We start from the raw sequence: 19522 nt of genomic DNA on the forward strand, positions 1-19522 counted from the left end.
AGCCTGCCAGCCTGGAATGCCACCAACTTTATTCTCCACGCTCTGCTGGGAAGTGTACATGGAGTTGTGCTGCCCATTCTGGATTCGCTGCAAAGATTTCTCCACCTGGTGGGGGAAAGGCACCATCAGGTTATTGTACAGGACATTGTCACTGAGCACCTCTTCTTGCACAGAGGAGAGGCTGGAGGAGCAGGCTGAGACAGCAAATCCAGGGCTGATCCTGGCATATGTCACACAGGAGAATGTTAGTGCCTTGAAAACAGACTCCAATAACTCAGCATTCACAGCTGCAACATCACAGTGATGAGTGTCAAATATTCTCTGGATGCTGGGAACAGCAATGCCACAGAGAACGAAGTACCAGTTTGTTTGGGATAGTTTCCTGTAACCCTGGCAGCTGCATTTCTCCCCAAAAGATGACTCAGTTCAGGCCCCAGACTGCTTATCACCAGACAAGAGTCTGCAGCTGCATGGCAAACAAGAGCTAAGCATCCCCAAAGCCCAGAAACTGGGAGGCCCAGCAACAGTCACAGGTTTCCATCATTCTATGGACACTTCACACTCCTATGGGACCACAGAAGACTCACTGGAAAGAAGTGCTGAAAGTCAGGAGTGATCATTCCAGCCACCTGGCAGCTGGCTCCGGTCCCACTGCTCCCCAGGACAGGCTGGTAGCACAGATGGGGACAGAAGTGCCTCTTATCTTCCAAATATGCAGAGACAGCAGTGACTGTGCTCTGCGTTTCCATGACTGCCATGTCCATAGCTATTTCCTTGTACAAACAATTAACCCCAATGATTATCTCTTTCTTAAACCCACTTCAACAGCTAATGCAAACCAGATGGGTCTGGGGAGGATTTTGTCATAATACAATGTAAGATTTCGCTTTTTTTGCCTCTTTTTGGTCTGGACACTTTGTTAGGTGTCCCAGTCTTTCCACACTGACCTAGTTTCACAAGAGGCAACCTCATGGCAGGGCAGATGGGCTGAAGGGTGTGTGTGTGTGTCTACATGTGTGTATACATGTATTTTCAAGTGGGAGTGGCTGCACATCAGGCTGCTGCTCTTCCACTCATGGTTTGCAGTCCCATGCCCACAGGAGAGGGTGTCTCAGGACAAGGTGGGCTGTGGTATCCCTCCTGGTGCCTGGGGCTGTGGCAGTGCTTCCTTTCCCTTACCAGATGGAGCAGGACACGCAGAGCATCCCGGGCCCTTTCAGGGTGCTGCAGGATCTCAGTCAGGGCCTGTCCCACCAGTGAAGAAGGGCTGTTCAGCTTCATATCACTCCCAATAAGCATGAAGCCTGCAAGGTTCAGAATAAGAGACAGTCAGTCTCCTGGTATTAAGGAAAATGTTCCAACCAGACACAGATATCCTCTGCCCTCAGACTAGTGAATGATGGTTCACTGCACCCCAGACAGGGATGTTCTTTTCCCAGAGCAGCTGCCCATTCCCTGCCCAGTTCCACACACTGAACTTCCAGAAAGCTCCTACACGCTTCTTACTGTCCTTTGCTATTAAATCAACAATGTCCTCCTGTTCAAGCAAGCAGAAAACCACTGGGTTGCAGCTAAACTTGTCCAGGTATGCTCCAGGTCTCCCCTGCAGCTGTGGAAATCAACCAATGCCAACAGCACACCCAGAACTTGGAGCATGGAGATTTCAGACGTAGAAAATGTGTTGTTGTATTGCACTTTATTTCTTTTCAGTCATGAAACACACTTCACCTCTCACTTCATACCCACCCACTGCACACAGTGAAATGCCAATGTGTTCCATGGCAGTGACCTTCAGCCACACACTGCTCCCTGCTTAGCTCCAACAGTTTGGCATCTCCCTAGAAACTCTGCCTGGTTTGTCCACAAGAAGACTCTTCCTACCTGCCCAGTTGGCTGGATGGGAGAACTGCTTGCTGCTCTGCACAGTCTTCATCGCTTCTCCAAGGGCTGCACTGGCTTTCATCCCGTTTAAGAGAGAGGAATAGAAGGCATGCACAAACATTTTGGAAGCAGCCACAGGAATGGGCCAGAGTGACACGAGGACACACTGAGCCCCAGCAGCCAGGAATGCTCTTGTCAAGCCAATAACTCCATCAGCAGTGACTTTGCTGTTGGACTCCTGGTAAGAGCCAAGAACCACCAGCTTGACAGGAAGGCGCAGATCCAGGACATCAGCGGCCGTGAGCAGGAACTCCTGGAGAGGAGGACAGTCCGAGATGCTCTCCACATCACTGGCGTCGTCCTGCATCCGAAGAGATTCTGGGATTGTGTAGGGGTTCCCAAAAGAACTCTTGCTGTTGGCTGGATTGCTGTCCGTGTTGGGTGTCAGGACCAGAGCAGCCAGTTTCCAGGAGACGTGGGTTGCAAAGTGGACACATTCTGCCTGAGTCAGGGCACTCATGACCCTCTCTTTTGTTGATGCACTGCCAACTAAGGGCTGGCAGCCAAGTAACTCAGATACCATATATGCTTCCTCTTCTGCAGAGGGCATAGGTCCCCACAGCCACCTGTCCATAACTGCTGAAGGGAGCTTGGGATTTCCTATGACAGCTGCCATTGAGGTAGAATTGGAGTAAGCAGGAGTATTCTTCCTCACATGGGACTACACAGAGAAAGAGAAAGAGAAAATGGGGTTCAAATATATGAGTTTTATGGGGCTGGTAATAAAATATCCTGTCCCTTTGGCTCTAAACAGAAGTCTGGTGGTCATAATTACAGGAAGACTTCATGTTTCTTTAGTTTCTTTTGTTTAACTATTCCAAGGAACACTTCCAGCTGAGTCCAGCCAGGATTTCTCTCCCCACATCTTGGGTGGACAGATAGGTAAGAATAGAAAGCAACAGACCTAGCCCAGTCCCTCTGAGGGCTGCAGCAGAGCTAAAAGAGTAACGAAGCTTCCCACCTTACAGGAGCACTCACTGGAATCACTCACTAAGTGGTTCCTTGCACTCCTATTTCCAGGATCAGTGCTGCTTGCAGCTGATACTGGATGGAACAGCACTAGTGCTGACAAAGAGTTCACAACCTTTTGCTGTTCCACCAACTGTGTTTAACCCAGGGCAAGACAAGATGTACAGCAAAACACTGCCCAGCAAGAGCAGGTGTGACTTGGGGCATTCTCCCAGAGACCTGAGCCTTAGAGACCTCAGCATGAAGATACTTCTGCAGGATTCACCTGTTCTTTGCTTTGCCTCATAGCTTCAGTGTCCTGAGACATTAGTGGCCTCCCCCACTTGGAATGCTAAAATGGAGGTGAACATACCAGCAATGTGACAGGACAGCTTGGCAAAGAAGCTCAGCACAGATCACAGACACCTACATCTCTGCAGTCTGCCATGTAGTTCCACACCCAGAACATGCAATCCTTTAGAAGAGGATATCCACATGATTCAATCCCCTTGTCCTTCCTGGCATGCCTGGGGCTGTGATTCTGTGCTGCAGGAACTACATCAGAACCTACTTCAGAGCTGTGGTGCTCAGGGTGCTCCTCAGACCCGGGAGTGCCTCGGCAGGGTGGCCTGTTTGTGGTCTCTGTCCTTGTGTGAGGCACAGCAGGACAGAACTGCTGCTTCCCCAGCACGTACCAGAACCTGCCCCAGAGGAGAGGCTCTGTGAGACAGGTTTCATTAGCAATGTCAGACCTTGGAGCTGGGGTTCAGCGACTGGATGGACGGCACTGCAATGAGGCTGAAGCGCTCGTAGAGGTACTCGTTGGAGGAACTGCCCTTCAGCAGAGCAAAAGGAATGAGGTACAGTTCTCCCTCCAGAACCAGGATCAGCTGGCGGTGGCGGCCAACGGGCCCACTGGAATGCATCAAACCCTGAGAAGAAGGGAGAGAGAATCAGTCTGGCACTTTCACTCCACCAGTGCCCCTGCCTGCACTTCCCAAGCACCAGGCTCCAGTTTGACCCCAGGTATTATCATCACCTCAACCTTTGTCAGAGAATATTCTTTCTGATACTGAATTTCAAAACAGCCATTTCCTCTGAAGAGCAAACAATCTGCAGACAGATTGTGTCCATGGCCTGTGCTTCCAGACACCTGACACTGTCACCAACCCAGAGTCACAAGAGGTCTAAACAGAAAGCAACTTTTGGATAGAGAGGTGAAGCAGAGAGATTAGTCAACAGGGCTTACTCCTTCCATGGGTCCTATGAGTAAGTCGTAGAGTGCACGGAGTGGGGGTTTGGTGAAGGAACTCTGCCTCCTCGGAAGTGATGATGTTCCATCCTTAACAGGAGACATGGTACTGCTGAACAGGCTGGTCATGCTCTGACAGCTCCTGTGGACAAAAGCCAAGGGAGAGGTTAGCTGCAGGAATCCAAGCTCCACTGTGGGCTGTCCTGCCTTCCAACAGTGACATGAGCCAGGCCCTGTTGTCCAAGGGACTCTGCTCTGTAAGACTCTTCATGGAAGGGCTTTGTTCTCCCATTCAGCTTCACACCTCAGTGAACAGTGACATTAATGGCAGGATGAACCAGCTGCAGACAGCACATGACATTGCCATGGAGTTTCTCTCCACACTCCGTTGCCTGAAGTGCTGTTCCCAGTTGCTCCTGCACACGTGTGTGTAGCAGCTGTGTGCAGGCAGGCGTGAGACCCACTGACCACTGACCACAGCTACAGGAGGATCTGCACTTGGGTTTTGCATCAACTGACCTAGTGTGGCACCAAAGGAAATATGACAACAGGCAAACAACAAGACATCAAGATTCTGCCTGCACTTCTGCCACTGCTCTGAACAGGTTCACAGCATCAGCGGTGAGAGCTGAGCTGGCACTCACTCCTGACATCCCCACAGAGCTCTGCACGTGCTTTCCTGGCATCAGCAGCCACAAGTTACTGCCCTGCTGAGGAAATGATGTTGCCCCATTCTGGGCTCACTAATCCAGCAGCTGTGCTCCCCAGAAACGTTATCCTTGGCTTGGGACCATGAACAACCATTTTATATGTGGAAAGGGTAACTTTCCAGAAAGTTTTAGCAGGTGGGTCTCAAGGGAAAGGTGGGGAGGGAAAAAGGACATGGAATAGCAATGGCAGTGCAAGGTCTAAAGTGTAACCAGAGTCACCACTGGAGCTGTGCACCAATGAACACAATCTCAAACATAAAAGGCCACCCATGAGGCAACACATGCTCCACTGTCCTCAAGGTGCCAAATGCATTCAAAGTAGGGTTCCATGAAATCCCAGTCCAGATCACGTCTGACACTCTGAACAGAGAGAGCCTCCCTCCCTCCTTGGTCTCTATGAAGCTGTTTCTCCTCTCGGACACCTTCCAAGGCTGTGTGCCTTTGCCAATCCACACAACAGGGAAGCAGCTCTGGTTCCCTGATTCCTGGCCAAACTCACACGCTCGATGAGGACACTGGTCTCAACGTCCTTTCTTTAAGAACTTTTATGCTGAAGAACTGCCTTGTCTCTGTACCTTATCTTTACCTCTTTGCCTGGATGAGTTTTTGCCTATCGACACAGAAAAAAAAAATCCAAGCAGAAAGTATTTGCACATCAGGGAAATCAAAAGAAAACTCAGCTTGACGTTAATCAATGAGATACACAAAGAGCTGATTGTGTATTGCTATAGGCATATCTATCCATACATAGGCCGATGTATATGGCCACAGCAGATCCATACACACACGTTCAGGCACAGACCCTGGGCCCTGCCCTCCCCAGGTGGCTGGTTGCCAGCAGGCGGCACTCGCTGGCCCCACAACAGAGCTTTGGTTATGCACAGCCCTCCTACATCTTGGTTTCCCAGCCTGGCAGCTCTAGATTTATTCCTACACCACTCAGATTGCTTTTTATTACAACAAAATCAAGGCAGCACTGTCAGTCTCTCACATCTCCTGTCTGTGTGTGTGTGTGTGTGTGTGTGTGTGTATGCAAAGAGTGAACAAATCCACAGGGGAGGACAGACAGTCCTTTCCTCTCAAAGCAGCCAACAAAAGGCTCTCCCAAGTGGCTTGTCAGGCACCTGAGTCCAGGTGGAGACCAGAGGGAGACTTTGGACTCTGTTGACCAAACACCCCTTTCTGCAGAGGCTTTGGGATGCTGTGCTGATGATTTCTATCGTGCTCTTGCAATGCACAGGGTCCCCTGATGTCTGAATAGTGAAATCTCTCGTTTGGAAGCCTCTGCTCAGACTCTGCAGTGCTGCTGATTTATAACCCTTTGTACAGGCAGCCTGGCCTGCAGCAAGCAGAGGAACAGCACAAACAGCCAGGGCTGCTGGTGTGTATCGCCTGAGCTCTGCTCCCACCCTTTGTTCTAGAGACACAGGAACAAAGCAAAGCATCAGAGAACAGGGAGAAACCTGTGCTGTGCAGCCCTTGGGTCAGACTGACCTGGCTCACCACCACTGGCTCTGCCTGCTGAGAATGTGTCTGGGCCTGGGCAGGAAGGAGGGGTTCATCCCAGAACCAGCATGGAGCTGCTCCTGCCTTGGCACTCATTAGGACTCTGGACAGGTCAAACACTCCTCACGGCCAAGCACAGCCACTGGGAGGGCTGGGAGTCAGACCTGGTGCTGCAGTGGTCTGACAGCCTCAGGACTCTGCATATCCATCAGGCCCTTCCCAAAGAGACTTCCCAGAGATGCAGCCCCCAATCCACATTCAGGGGCTTTGCCAGAGCCACAGTACCAAGCTGTGGGAAGCTCCAGAAGACAGTCAGATATGAGCTCCCTGTGGAAGCTTTCAAGGATCTGCAATTATCTCCAGAGCCCAGCAGTGGTTGCACAAACCCACAGCCCACCCAGCACTCTCTGCCGGGGTGGTCTGCATGTCAGCAGCTGCAGCACTGCACTGTGGCTGGCAGAGAGGGACTCCCCAGCCACTGCTGTCCCATCTGCCAGGGCAGCCAGTACAACCCATCCCTCTGCTCCAGACAGAGTCATCTCCATGGTTCTCCAAGGCAAGTTGTCAGGCCCCTGAGGGCAGTAACAGGCTTCAATGACCCTGACCACCCCACCCCAAGGAGCAAAGAAAACAGAAGCTGCAATAAGACACGAGCCACTGGGACTATCTTGGTGCCTGTATTAGTGGCATCCTTAGTACTGAGATCACTGCAGTGTGCCTTCAGTGCTTCCTTCTCCTCCAAAGGCCATTTCTTCTCACAAGTTCCTCAAGTGAACTGCCAACATCCCACACTGGCTTTTCTATGCAGAACTACCAATCAATCATACTATTCCCTGCTTAAACACCAGGTTATGTGATGACAGCGATGACAGCAGCCAGAAAGGACCTGTCCCAAATCCAGGGCTTCTCTTCAGTCACCCATTTGTCACCAGGCATGGAAACTGGATGGCTCCAAACACTCCCAGCATCTCCAGGGCCTCATCATTTTCTAATGTGGCACCTTAACAGCATGTAATTCCTGTGCATGAAGGAGCCTGAACTGGCCCCAAGCCATGCAAACTCCCCTGGGATCTCCAGCATCCAAGCACAAGATGTGAACACGCATTCAGGCCCCAGGCCAGGGGTGCAGGGCCTGCCTTGGCAGTAGGGAAGACAAGCTCTCCTTCCTAGCTCTCAGCCCTGCTTCCCTCCATCCCCTGCAGTGCAGAAGCCAAAGCAAACAGACATCACACCTTCACTTGCTCACGAGTCACACTTTTACCATCCTCTGAAGCACCACAGCAGCAAATAATCCACTCAGCACTGCCCCACAGCTCCATGAACACACTCCAGCACAGCTGGCAGAACAGCCACGGTTGTTTGGGTGGGGAGTCTGGAGCTGCAAGACCCCAGCGTGTGCTCTAGCTAACCATTGCATTCTGCTGCTCAATCAGAGTCCAAGAGCTCACAGCTCCTTGTTAGAGCTATTTTCCCCTGTCATCAGAGGGGCATTCTCCTATCCTCCTAAGCCTGATGAACTAGCAAAACATCTCAGCAATTCTGGGGATCTGCTTGTGTGATCCGAAACTAGCAAGTACTCGTAGCCCCTCCTCAGTGCAGCAGCTTGAACAGATATATATGTGGATTCTGGAAAGAAAACCAGGCCAGTCACTGGTGCCAGCAGGCAGCTCCCAGTTCCACGGGGATGCTGTGACAGCTCACAAGCTCCAGTGGTGGCTCATAATGCTGCAGGCTGAGAGCATTTGCTTTTCCAGCTGAGAAAGGCCTGAGGTATCCTGTGCTCACAATCCACAATGCAGCACAGATCCAGCCAGAAACCCTGGGTTGCATCACGCAGCTCCTCTCCACACTGGAAAAATTCTGTCTCCAATTTTCATTCTGAATGGTTGCCCTAAGCCCTAATCAGCACAGTCATGTGAAAGGCTGAGATCTGAACAAGTTGTAAGAGGCAGAAAATGAGTGGAGGCTCTGAAGCTAGCACAGCCCTGTAACTCTGGAAACGCAGCTTATTCCCAGCTAATTGGTACAACATTTGAGCTCAACAGAAACAAGTATTTCCATAACAAGTGTGCAGGAGAGAGCTCCAAGCCCCACACCTCACACACAGCAGGGACAAAACAGAGCTCCACTGTGAGTGCTCAGAGAGTCAAAACCAGCACTTGGCCAGGAGAAGGGCAAATTTGGCATGGCTGTCCCTCTGGACAGTCACCAGTTAGAACTGGGACAAGTCCTTACTGGCTCTCCCCTCGAGCACTGGTATGGGTTGCACCTAAACCTGCAGTTTGGAGAGAAGCTTGTCACCAAGACATCTGCTGCTTGCTGAGCCCCACCGCAGTGCTGCATTCTCACCTGTTCAACAGGTTGTTCCTGCGAAGCCAGTTGGATCAGTCATTGAGTTCAGCTTGTTATTCATCTCCTCAAACTGCTGGTCCATGATATCCCCAGCTTCACTCTCTGTCTCACTGCTGGCACAGGCTCTGCAGGGGGAACAGCAGATGAAGGGGTTACTGATGTGAGACAGAACAACAGCTTGATGAGAAATGCTTGGCCAGTTTGAGAGAGAACGTCTTTCAAACACAACCTCAACCAAATGCTAACACCAAATTTTCCCTGGCTTGAATCACCTCCTTCTGTCAGGCACACAAGAGAGCACCAGTCCCATCTCCTTCTCTTCCAGGCATTCTTCAAGGTTTAACGAGTGGCATACGTGGATGGAAGTGCAGGACCTAATTCCATGCACTGCAGTTAGGGACTTCTAAAGCTGGAGCACAACCCTGAAAAGCTGAGTCTGCAGGAAACACCAACTTAGCCCTTGATTTGCCTAAGAACACGTGTGAGCACATCCTTTTCAGACTTCCACAATAACTCCAAGCTCCACATGCTTCCTTCACTGGCACAGTGTGACAGCAGAGTGAGCTGTGTTGCTACTCCTATTGTACAAAGATGCAAAGCACAGAATAATTTGTTCTATCAGTGCCACAAGTGCAGCAGCAACACAGAGAAACAGCCCAACAGCTCTAAACTTCCCATATCCTCACATTAATATTTAAATTTTCTCAGTGCAGACTTTCCATCCAATTGCTGTTAGCATTTTCTCTAAAAAAAGGGAAAGGAAAAGGTTGTCAACAGCTGCCCCCTGCACATTCATCCTCCAGCCACAGGCATGCTCAGCTCTGAGTCCTGGCACAGTTTGGAGTAACACTCACAGTGGGTATTTACAGCTCCTTAAAGAGGCAAAAATCTTGAGTTCATGAACCCAAGAGAGCAGGTCACATGCTCTCCCCAAAGAGAGCGGAGGCTGCCCCGACACAAGTTCAAGCAGGCTTTAAAATCCCTCACACTTTTTTTTTTTTGCAAGAATGCATTACTTTTTGGCTTAATTAGGCCAGCTGAAAGGAATCCTTTCTAGCAGAATGTGAAGGCTACAGCGTGGAACTGAACCCCACAGCGAAGATCTGCTGAGACATCCCCTGTGCACTTTTCCTCTCCAGAAAGGGGGAACACGTGCTCTGGAGACACAGCAGTACCTCTAACCCTGCTCACAGCAGCAACCTTTCAACCTGAACCCCAGAGCACTCAGCTGCAGGGCACTCCAGCACGCCAGGGGCTGGGCAGTCAGGCACAGGTTTTCCCACCTGTGCTGTACATAGTCACTCTCTGCTGTCCTCCACTGCTGGGCAGAGTGCAGGGGCCAGGACTGCAGCCAAGGGCTCTGGGGGCTCTGGGGGTGTCAGGGGCTGTGACTATGGGGCTGGAGCACAGTGGCTGTCAGTAGGGATGGGGTGAAGCTCTCAATCCGTGTGGGGAAAAAGCTTCAAAGCAGAACATGATGTTCACCCACACGGAACAGCCTAACTCCCAGCACATAATTTTGAAGTGGGGAAAGAGCTTCTGCCTATGATCATACCACACCAGACCAAGGATCTTGGAGACAAGCATTAAACTCAGAATCCTTAACCAAAAACATACCCCTACCACCACCACAAAGTGAGGAGGAAGCTGACATCTCAGTACATTCAAAACTCATCCCAGAGCCCAAAGACTGAAGGACTTCCTTTGCCAGGAGGAGAATCCATGGTGACAAACAGTTAATGGAACTGAAAACTATCTGCAAAGCTGCTACATGAGGCCCAACTGCAGGTTTTGGTTGTGTATCTGCATGTCTGCCAGGTAAGACTCAACAACCAACATGTGGAGATGGATGTCATCTCTAAACCACAGAACTGCTTCTCTCATAAATCTCAGTGCTGCAGAAAAACACAGAACAGTTTAAAAGAAGACTAAAACATGGTATAACCTCCAAGAGCCAATGCCTCCACTCCTCCAGGTCTGGGGGCTGGGTCAGAAATCAGCCACACATGCATTTATGCTCCCTTTGCAGCTGTAGTGAACTAGGCCTGCACACAGCAGTGTGTTACTAACCCACCTGAGCCAAGGGTTCACTTATAAATGAGGTGAACTGCTGCCACATCCCTTGGCCTGTGCATGTCATTCCCAAGGGACACACGAGGACAGGGACACCCCCAACTCTGCTCTTCAGGGAGGAGCATTGAGAGAAAAACCACTTGGAAATGTCAGCATAGAAACTATTTTTGTACTCATCTAATCAATAAATCAAACCAAACACCACGAGAGATCATGAAATTGAGTATAAATAAGCAAAAAAAGCCCTGACTTGTGATAAATCCATAGGATAAAAAAATGAGAAAAGAGTTGTGGGACCTATCTGAGTAATGGATTGCAGTAAGATTCCTCCCTCTTTGCTGACATTCATCAGACAAATTAATCCACTCTAAATTATTTACTCAGCCATGGCCACAAGGGAACATATTGGGGGGGAGGGGGCTGGAATTCCTACAGTATTTGCAGTTTTTCAAACCATTGAAAGAGAATAAATTGCACTGGAAACTGTAAGCAGGATGAAATCTGCCCATATGCAGACAGACACAGCACCTGCCTTCTCACCCAGTCTGTGGATTCACCACCAAAACCTATGGGTCCAGACCCTCTCTGCACATACACAGAGTTGCTTGGAAGGAAAATAGACACGGATACAAAAACAAAGTCTTTTTTGCCTTGCTGCAGTGAAAATTTGCCCCTACTCTGCCTCTTAGCCAAGCAGCTCACCCAAAACTGTGACAAACTCAGGGGGATGTCAGACCCTCAGCCTGACTCACCTGGTGTAGTAGGAATCCACTCCCAGGGCCTCCCGCACGCTGCAGATGTGCTGCTCCAGCGCAGAGTTGGTCAGCGTCTGCAGGGTCACACTGTTGGCTTCATGGAAGTCCCCAGCATTTTCTGTCAGGCTGTCACCCAGGTAATACTCATGGAACTTCAGAATTCCTGCAAGGCACCAGAACCAGGAGGTTATTTCTGGAACAGTGCTGCCAGCAGCTGCCTAAGGAGACAGCACAGCCCCAGGCATTTGGCACTGCCAACCCAACTGGGGCAAAGTGTTCTGTGCCAGATCTTCATGGAGCTTCTCCAGCATTTCCAGCCTTGCTTTTAAAATCTGGGCTTGTACTTTGCAGCTGATGGCTCAAAGGTACAAAGGCAGAGCAGAGCTTTTACGAGATGCTCAGAATGCCTTTGTTATTGCAGCACTGATATAAATTATAAACCAGATCTTCCCCACAAGCCTCTACCAGAGTAATTCACATTTCAATAGATGCACATGAAAAATACCCATTAACAGTCTCTGACCACATTAACTGACACAAGGCTCAAATGCTGAACAAGAGTGTTATTACTACAGCAGAACCTGCTCACATCACACACAGATTTCTCATTTCACTCATATGCATGAAAATACATTCTGTAAAAAGAAGATGGATTAAAGCAGGGTAAATTATTAAAAGATAGCACTGCACAATGGGTAAACCAGATAAAGGCCACTCACTGTTTTGTTAAGAATTCAACTATTACTGCAGAAAAAACCTTCCTCCCCTCAGACTGGTGTATCCTTCCTGATGTAATTAATTTTGCAGCCTGTGATCAACAGTACAAGGTTCCTTTGGATGCCTTGGCAGCATCAATAATTAAACCAGTTAGGAAGAGCAGAGGAACAAAGAATAAAGCAACTGTTCCTGCAGCAACAGCAGCAAACACAGCATCAGCCAAGAGGCTCTGAGGGTTCCACTCCAGTGGGACAATGACCCTGGGCTGTCCCTGAAGCTGCTCTGTCTGTCAGCGAACAAGAAGAGGTCACCCTGGCTGGGCTGGAGTCACTACTGATGAGCTCCCAGAAAAGCCTCTTGAGCAGAACCTCTGAAGCACCACAGCCCCTCTCCTTCCCATCACCTGACAGAACATGCAAGGAGGCAGTCACAAACCCACAGACTTGAGGATTGCAACTCTTTTTCTACAAGACACAGTTTGGGCGAGGAGGAAACTGATCATGCAGCCTAGTGGCAAACCCTACACTTGACCCAGGTAATTTTAGAAGTTCAGCTTGATAGTAGTACTATAGAATTACTGGCATTTTACTGTGCAAACTACAGACCTGAAGAGCCAATTAGTGACTGGATGCACAGCAGGACAACTCAATCCTACACTCAGGCATGCAACACTGCAAAATATCCCCAAAAAAGCATCTCTTCCAAACACTGTCACCCCATCTAAGTCAGACATGTGTGTTTGCTTCCCTTCCCAAAGCATTTTTCATGCAATCTAAATAGTGCTTTTTATCTCTTTAGCTTTGTCACGGTGAAGGGCTGCAATTATTAAATTATATCCAGAAAGAACTCGTCAAAATTTCCAGTCATCGCTTTATTAGATAATGAACAACAGCTGTCTGCAAAAAGCAATCCTCTTCAAATTAATCCTCCTTGCTCCTCTGTGATAAGTGTTTGCACATTCATGTGAGGATCAGGCGGTTCAATGGCATATCAGGAAGTGGGGATGCCCTTCTGTTTTCTGCAATCGACTTCAGTGAATGAAAGTCAAAAGCTTTTGGAAGGATAAAGCACAGAAATGTAATTAAAGTAGGGATTCTTATGCACAGAAGATTCACAGAGCCAACATACTTGGAATCTCATTACTGCTCTGCTCTGCCCCGTGGGAAATATATACAGATTGGAGGTTGAAAAATGGAAATATTAAACACGTGAAACATTTCCATCTCCAGGTGAACATCAAAGCCCTGAATAAGCACTTCTGTGTCATTATTGCTGTGGCCATGCTGTAATTTTCAGACTACTCAGCTCTAAGGTACTAGATGGAAATATGATTTCCTCCTACATTCACTCTGGTCCTAGCTACAAATGGTACAGCTCTCCCTTTGTAAGGCCTGTTCCCAGGCTCTCATGCCCAAGTAGGAGCTCACCTGCCCCAGGAGCCAGCAGCCAGCTGTACAGATAACCTGCAGCCAGTGAGTAGTAGAGAACAAGTCCCCTCTGGCCATTCACAGTCTCCAGGACCTGGTCGATGGTCACTGGAGAATAGGGATCTGAGTCCTGCTGCCCAGTCTGACGTTCCACGAGCAGGTCAGCAAATGCCCTCGTTCGTCCTCGCTCTGCCACTGCCAATGCCTCATCATGGTGACCTGGAAAGACAGAGCCATCTCTCAGACCTGACACCGCTGTGGTCCACAGCTGTGTGCAGGGACAGGGACAGCTGCTATCCCAACCCCAGCTCAGACCCAGGGAAACAGGGTCACTGATTTCCCAACAGAGCACTGGAATACAGCACTGCAGACCAACCTCAGCTGCAGGCAATAACACAGTGTCCAGAGCAATGAGACACAGAAAGGCAAATAGATGGAGGAGGGAAGGAAGAAGAACTGAAGGTGCCCAAAACCCACAGCCAGACCCCCATACTGCTGTCCTTCCACAGAAATGCTGTGCTGTGTCAGACAGCTGAGGAGCGAAGGACCGAACGGCCTCCTCTCAACTCCAGCTGAACTCTTGGCATGAGCTTGGAGTTCAGCCTCAGCATCTGAAGGCATCTCTTACCCAGACTGACAAGCACTCGCTGCAGGGCCTGATAGGAGGATGTCTGCAGGTCGAAGAGTGACAGTTTGTAATCTGTGCTCAGCTGCACCTCGTGCCGGATGGTTTCAAACAGTGCCGAGGCCCTGTACAGCTGGGAGGGAAAACAGCCACAGTGACTTCCTTACAGACACAGCACAAAGCACTGGCTGGGAAAGCAGGAGGATCCAGGGCCAGCATCTCCTCAAGCAGGGGAGGTCTGGCTCAGACCCTCCCCAGGACACACCAGACGTTTCCTTCCCTGAGGACAGGAATGACCCAAAGGGCTCGAAGGACACAAGGTCCCCAGCACAGGGCAGACCATGGTATACCTGGTGCTGGGACTCCTCCAGGTTCCCACTTGCCCAGAGGGAGAGGCCAAGGCCGTGACGGATTTTGGCTTCATCTTCTCTGCGTCCCAGCTGCTCTGCCAGCCTCAGTCCTGAAAAGGAGTTGGAGTGAGAGAGTGCCAGAGGGGAGAAGTGGCTGTGGCAGCCTGACAGGCTGTGGCCTCGGTCCTGCAGGACTCGAGACAGCCACAGAGACATTTCTGTGGGCCCAGACCTCCCTAAGCAAGGGTAAGGTGCTGTTCCCTGAGATAAACTCTGTGAGCTCCTATCAGGAAGTTCAACTTTTAAACCCTAAAAGCCACAGAGGCCAACAAAATCCCACTCAGCTGCCAAACACTGCCAGAAAAGACACCTCCTGACACATGACTGCCTCGTTTCCCATCAGCTCTCGCAGCCTTCTGGCAGACTCCACATGGTTTATGCACTGAGCCAGAGCAGAGGACAGGGTGCTGCCCTCAACGACCTGGAGCTCGTTTCACTTCCAGCAGCACCTTCTGTGTTCTCCCTGCTTCCATCACGCTCCAAACCTCTCACCTCCATGGGCCCTGCTGACAACAGGGACAGCTCTGAGGCACTCAGGTGTCCTCTGGCAGCCACCACACAGCTCAGAAGCACCTAGCAGTCACAGACTTTGCAGGATTTCTGTGGCACACCAGGAGAAGGAGCTGTGTTTCATTTCTCCCCTTCCAACAGCACACTGGAATCCTGCCAAGGTCAGTTTCAGGAAAAACAGACTAACTGATGTCATTAATCCTTCAGATTTCAGCTTCATGCACTCCAGCTACACTGCTCATCTGCTCCATCAGACCCCACACCTTGATCAGCTGCTCCCTGTGTGCTGGAGCCCCTTGCAGCAGCACAGCTCCCAGCACTGACCTGGCACTCAGCAGCAGCAGAGGCTTCTGGACACCTCAGGCTGAACCTCCCTCACCTCCACATCCAACATCACTTCTTTTCATTCACAGTTTAGAGGACACTCACCCACCTGGTCTCAATCCCAAGTGAACATGGAAGGAAAAGTCAGGTGGCTACCAGCAAGGCATACATCAGTTTGAGACCTCTCAGGATCAGAGAGATCCGTCATAACCCCTGTGATTTTCCCAGAGCCAGTTCCTGGCAAGCAATGCTGTTTATAGGGAAGGTTTACACCTTCTAAGCTCAGACACAAACAAGCTTTACGAAGAGACTTTGCCAGGTACAGTCTGGATTCATGCTCTGAGGCAGCTGAGATGCCTCCAGGAAGGCACAGAACACACTTTGTCTACAGGACACCAGGAGGACTCCACCTGAGATGGTGTGCTGACCATAACAGCCTCCTGGAGAGAGCTACTCACGTGGAGGCTTAGCAGTAACTGTGGATGTCTGCAAGAGCTTCTGCATCAAAGGCCACTGTCAAACACATCCTCTTAGCGCCACACTCACAGTACCTCACCTCTCCACCTCTTCAGGTCTCCCTTCCACCCCTTCAGCCCTACCGCTGTGTGCTCTGTCATGTAACTCTTACCTTCCTGCAGGTACATCACAGCCTGAGAGTAGTTCTGTAAAGCGTGATGAGTCCTCCCCAGGCTGCTGTAAGACACTGTTTTGGCTACAAGGTCGTTCATTTGTGCTGCAATGCTGAGGTGCTGCTCCTGGTAAACCACTGCCCGCTCGTAGGTGCCCAAGGACTCGTAGGTCAGGCCCAGGTTGCCGTAGGCACGGCCCTGGCCCGCAGGGTTGTTGGTCTCCTCAGCAATCTGCAGGTCCAGCTGGTGGTACTGCAGGGCTGTCTCGTACTCGCCCATCTGCTGGTAGACCCCGCCAAGGCCACAGGCAGCGTCGCTCTCCAGGGCTCGGTCCTTCATCTCCCGAGCGATGTTCAGCTGCCGCTCCAGGCAGGAGATGGCTTGCTCGTAGTTCCCCAGCTGGCTGTGCAGGCTGCCCAGCTCCCCGTAGGCCTGGGCTTTGTTAAATGCCTCCCCCAGCTCATGTGCCACTACGAGCCTCTTCTCAAAGCACACCAGAGCCTGCTGCAAACTTCCCATAGCCCTAGGTGGGAAGAAAACGGCAGCACTTGTTTTGCCAGTATTTCCTTGAGAGATGTTTTGTCATTTCCCCCAGAGGACAGCTCAAACCTTTCAGACAGAGACAAATGCTCCCCCCCAGGAGACATCCCCAGCACCTTCAAATCAACTTTCTCCTCCTACTGCCCCATGAACTTCTCCTCTCAGGGCAGAGCAACATCAGCTTCATTATCTGAGCTGGCAGCACAGTCCTCAGCACCCAGAGGACTCTCTAAGTCCCGTGCACGTGTGCAATGGCCACCAAACACACTCCATCAGTAACACACCACATCCATCTGTACTTGCACTTCACTGGCATTAGAACCACATGCAGCTCCTTACCTGTGCCCACTGCCCAAGCCTCGGTAGGCCTTTGCCTGATCTTGCATACGGTTCAAGCTTTGAGCCACAGACAGGTACTGTTCATAATACTTTATAGCCTCCTCAAAATCTCCCAGAGCCTCGTAACAATCTCCCAGGTTCCCATAGGCTCGGCCCCGGTCTAACACGGACTCGTTCCCGCTGAGCTGCTGCAGCATGGCCAGCTGCTGTTCAAAGTAGCCAATTGCTTCCTCCATGACATTCATGTTCATCTTGGTAATGCCCATGTTACCATACACTTGGGCTTCGATGCTGGGATCCTTCAGCTTCTGTCCCAGCTCCAGCTGTTCCTCGTAGCACTTGAAGGCCATGGTGTACTTCCCAAGTGACATGTACACGGCTGCAAGGTGCCCATGTGCTCTGCACTCACCCGGCATATCCCCCAGCTCCTGGTACACCTCCAGCTCCTGCGTGTGGTAACCTAAAGCCTTGTCACACTTCTGTACCATCCTGTATGCAGAGCCCAAGGCTGCATAGGCAGTGGCTTCCAGTCTCCTGTCTTTAACATGATGGGCTAAGCTCAACTGCTGCTCGTAAAATTTTATTGCACCAAGTACGTCTTTTTTACAGACAAAAATATCCCCCAAGTTCCCCAGAGCTCGGAATTTGGCCTGGGAATTGTTCAGAGACTGTGCCAGGGACAACAGGTACTTTTGACACTCCTCTGCTTTGCTGAAGTCCATCAAGGCTTTGAAGGCCAGGCCCAGGTTGCAATAGGCTTTGGCTTGGCTCAGCTTGTCATGAAGATCCTTTGCCAAAGCAAGATCCTGCTCATAGTACTTAACAGCTTCCTCGTAGTTCCCCAGGCAGTAATGGGCATAGCCAAGGTTGTGGCAAACCTTCCCCTCCCCTTCCATGTCCTGCAGCTCCGGGGACAGGCGCAGGTACTGCTCGTAGTACGGGGCTGCCTGCACGTACTCGCCGCGCGAGCAGTGGAAGTTGCCCAGGTTGCTGAGGGCCCGTGCCTCGCTCTGGATGTCCCGCAGCTCCCGCGCAATGTTCAGGTGGTTTTGGTAGTGCTGCAGAGCACGGTCATGGGCCCCCAGAGCTTGATAGGCAACCGCCAGGTTGCCGTGAGTGGATGCCTGAGACGCACGGTCGTTAACCTCCATGGAGATCTGCAGCTCCTGCCGATGGTACTTGACAGCCTGGTCGAACATGCCCAGGGCGTTGTAAGCGTTGCCCATGTTGCCGTAGGCTCTGCCCTGCGCCGCGTAGTCGCTCAGCTCCTGCGCTATGGACAGGTGGGTCTTGTGCAGCCGCAGAGCAGTGTCGTAGTCACCTTTCATCTGGTGAATGATCCCTGCAAAACAGCAGAAATGAGCTCAGCAAACACTCCCTGCAGCTTGGCCCTTCCTTGCAGCCCCGTCCCTGCCCCATGGCACCAGCCCCACGTGGCCCTGGCACGGCCCTTCCAAACAAACTGCCTCTCGCCTCTGACAGGCAAACCCCAGGGAAGGTTTTATGCTACACACATTCCCCACAACAACAGGACAGTCTGGCCTTATAAAATTGCTGGTTTTTTCCATCAGGGATACCTGGTGGCTCCAGAGCTCAGAGCTGACACACTGAGCAGACACCATGTGCAGCTGCTTTTCCGTTTCAGTCGAATCATCTCGCTCTTGTTAGGGGACACAGGAACAAGAGCTCTGAATCTGCTGATGATTCTACCTATACCTCAATGAAACTCTGCTCGTGGCTACCTTGCAAACCCTCATGGACACCTTGCAAACCCTCATGGACAGGCCTGGAGGTGCAGGAGCCACTGAAAGAGGCTCTGCAGATGTTTTTAGATGCTATTTGCAAAAGCTTCAAGAGAAAATACCTGGCATCTTTGGGCAACATGGTGAGCACAGGTAGACAGGTACAGAAGTTCTCTTGGAACTGCAAAGAGGCAGCACCAAGAGACTCTAAACTGTGTTCCATTAATAATGTGAAGTGTCCTCTCTCCATCACAACAGGAACCCTCTAGAGCTGTAGAGGCTCCACATGGACCTTGGGTGTTTGCAAACACCATCTGCTTTGCAGAGGTTCACAACCTGAGACTTCTGGTTGAACTCCACATGTCCTTGTTGTGAAGGGCTGACAGCCTGTGCCTCACCCTCAGTCCAGCACCTCCTGCTCAGTGAGGCCCAGAGCACAGTGTGTGTCCTCGCAGAGCCCTGGTCAGCTCTGGACTGTGCTCTTAGGGTGCTTTCCATCACATCAGGGAAATGCAAACAGGAGATGTCTTGCTTCAGCAAAGAGGCCAACTCTAACATTCTGGCCTGGAAACACACATTTAGATACATTTTCTTTTGCCTGTCAGCATGGTTATTTTGATGAGGTTTTGTTTTGCATGTGGATTAGATGAAAGGGACAATTAAGACTTGACTTTTTAATTGGGAATGGATGCATTTTAAACAACAGTAATAGACTGTCTCAG

General features: G+C 50.7%; 1 protein-coding gene across 1 annotated transcript in view; it reads right to left on the reverse strand.

Annotated features, from left to right (window-relative positions):
* Window positions 1–19522, reverse strand: part of TTC28 (tetratricopeptide repeat domain 28) — a 44297-nt gene that overhangs the window by 5707 nt on the left and 19068 nt on the right. Inside the window, 13 exon segments of the mRNA XM_009071191.1 lie at window positions 3–105; window positions 1180–1304; window positions 1882–2602; window positions 3642–3821; window positions 4139–4283; window positions 8707–8728; window positions 8731–8834; window positions 11535–11700; window positions 13682–13900; window positions 14310–14439; window positions 14657–14766; window positions 16179–16702; window positions 17059–18400. Coding sequence (XP_009069439.1) covers window positions 3–105; window positions 1180–1304; window positions 1882–2602; window positions 3642–3821; window positions 4139–4283; window positions 8707–8728; window positions 8731–8834; window positions 11535–11700; window positions 13682–13900; window positions 14310–14439; window positions 14657–14766; window positions 16179–16702; window positions 17059–18400 — 3891 coding nt within the window.

This window comes from Acanthisitta chloris, unplaced genomic scaffold (genome assembly GCF_000695815.1).
Source record: "Acanthisitta chloris isolate BGI_N310 unplaced genomic scaffold, ASM69581v1 scaffold2163, whole genome shotgun sequence".
In the NCBI taxonomy this organism is placed as follows: domain Eukaryota; kingdom Metazoa; phylum Chordata; class Aves; order Passeriformes; family Acanthisittidae; genus Acanthisitta; species Acanthisitta chloris.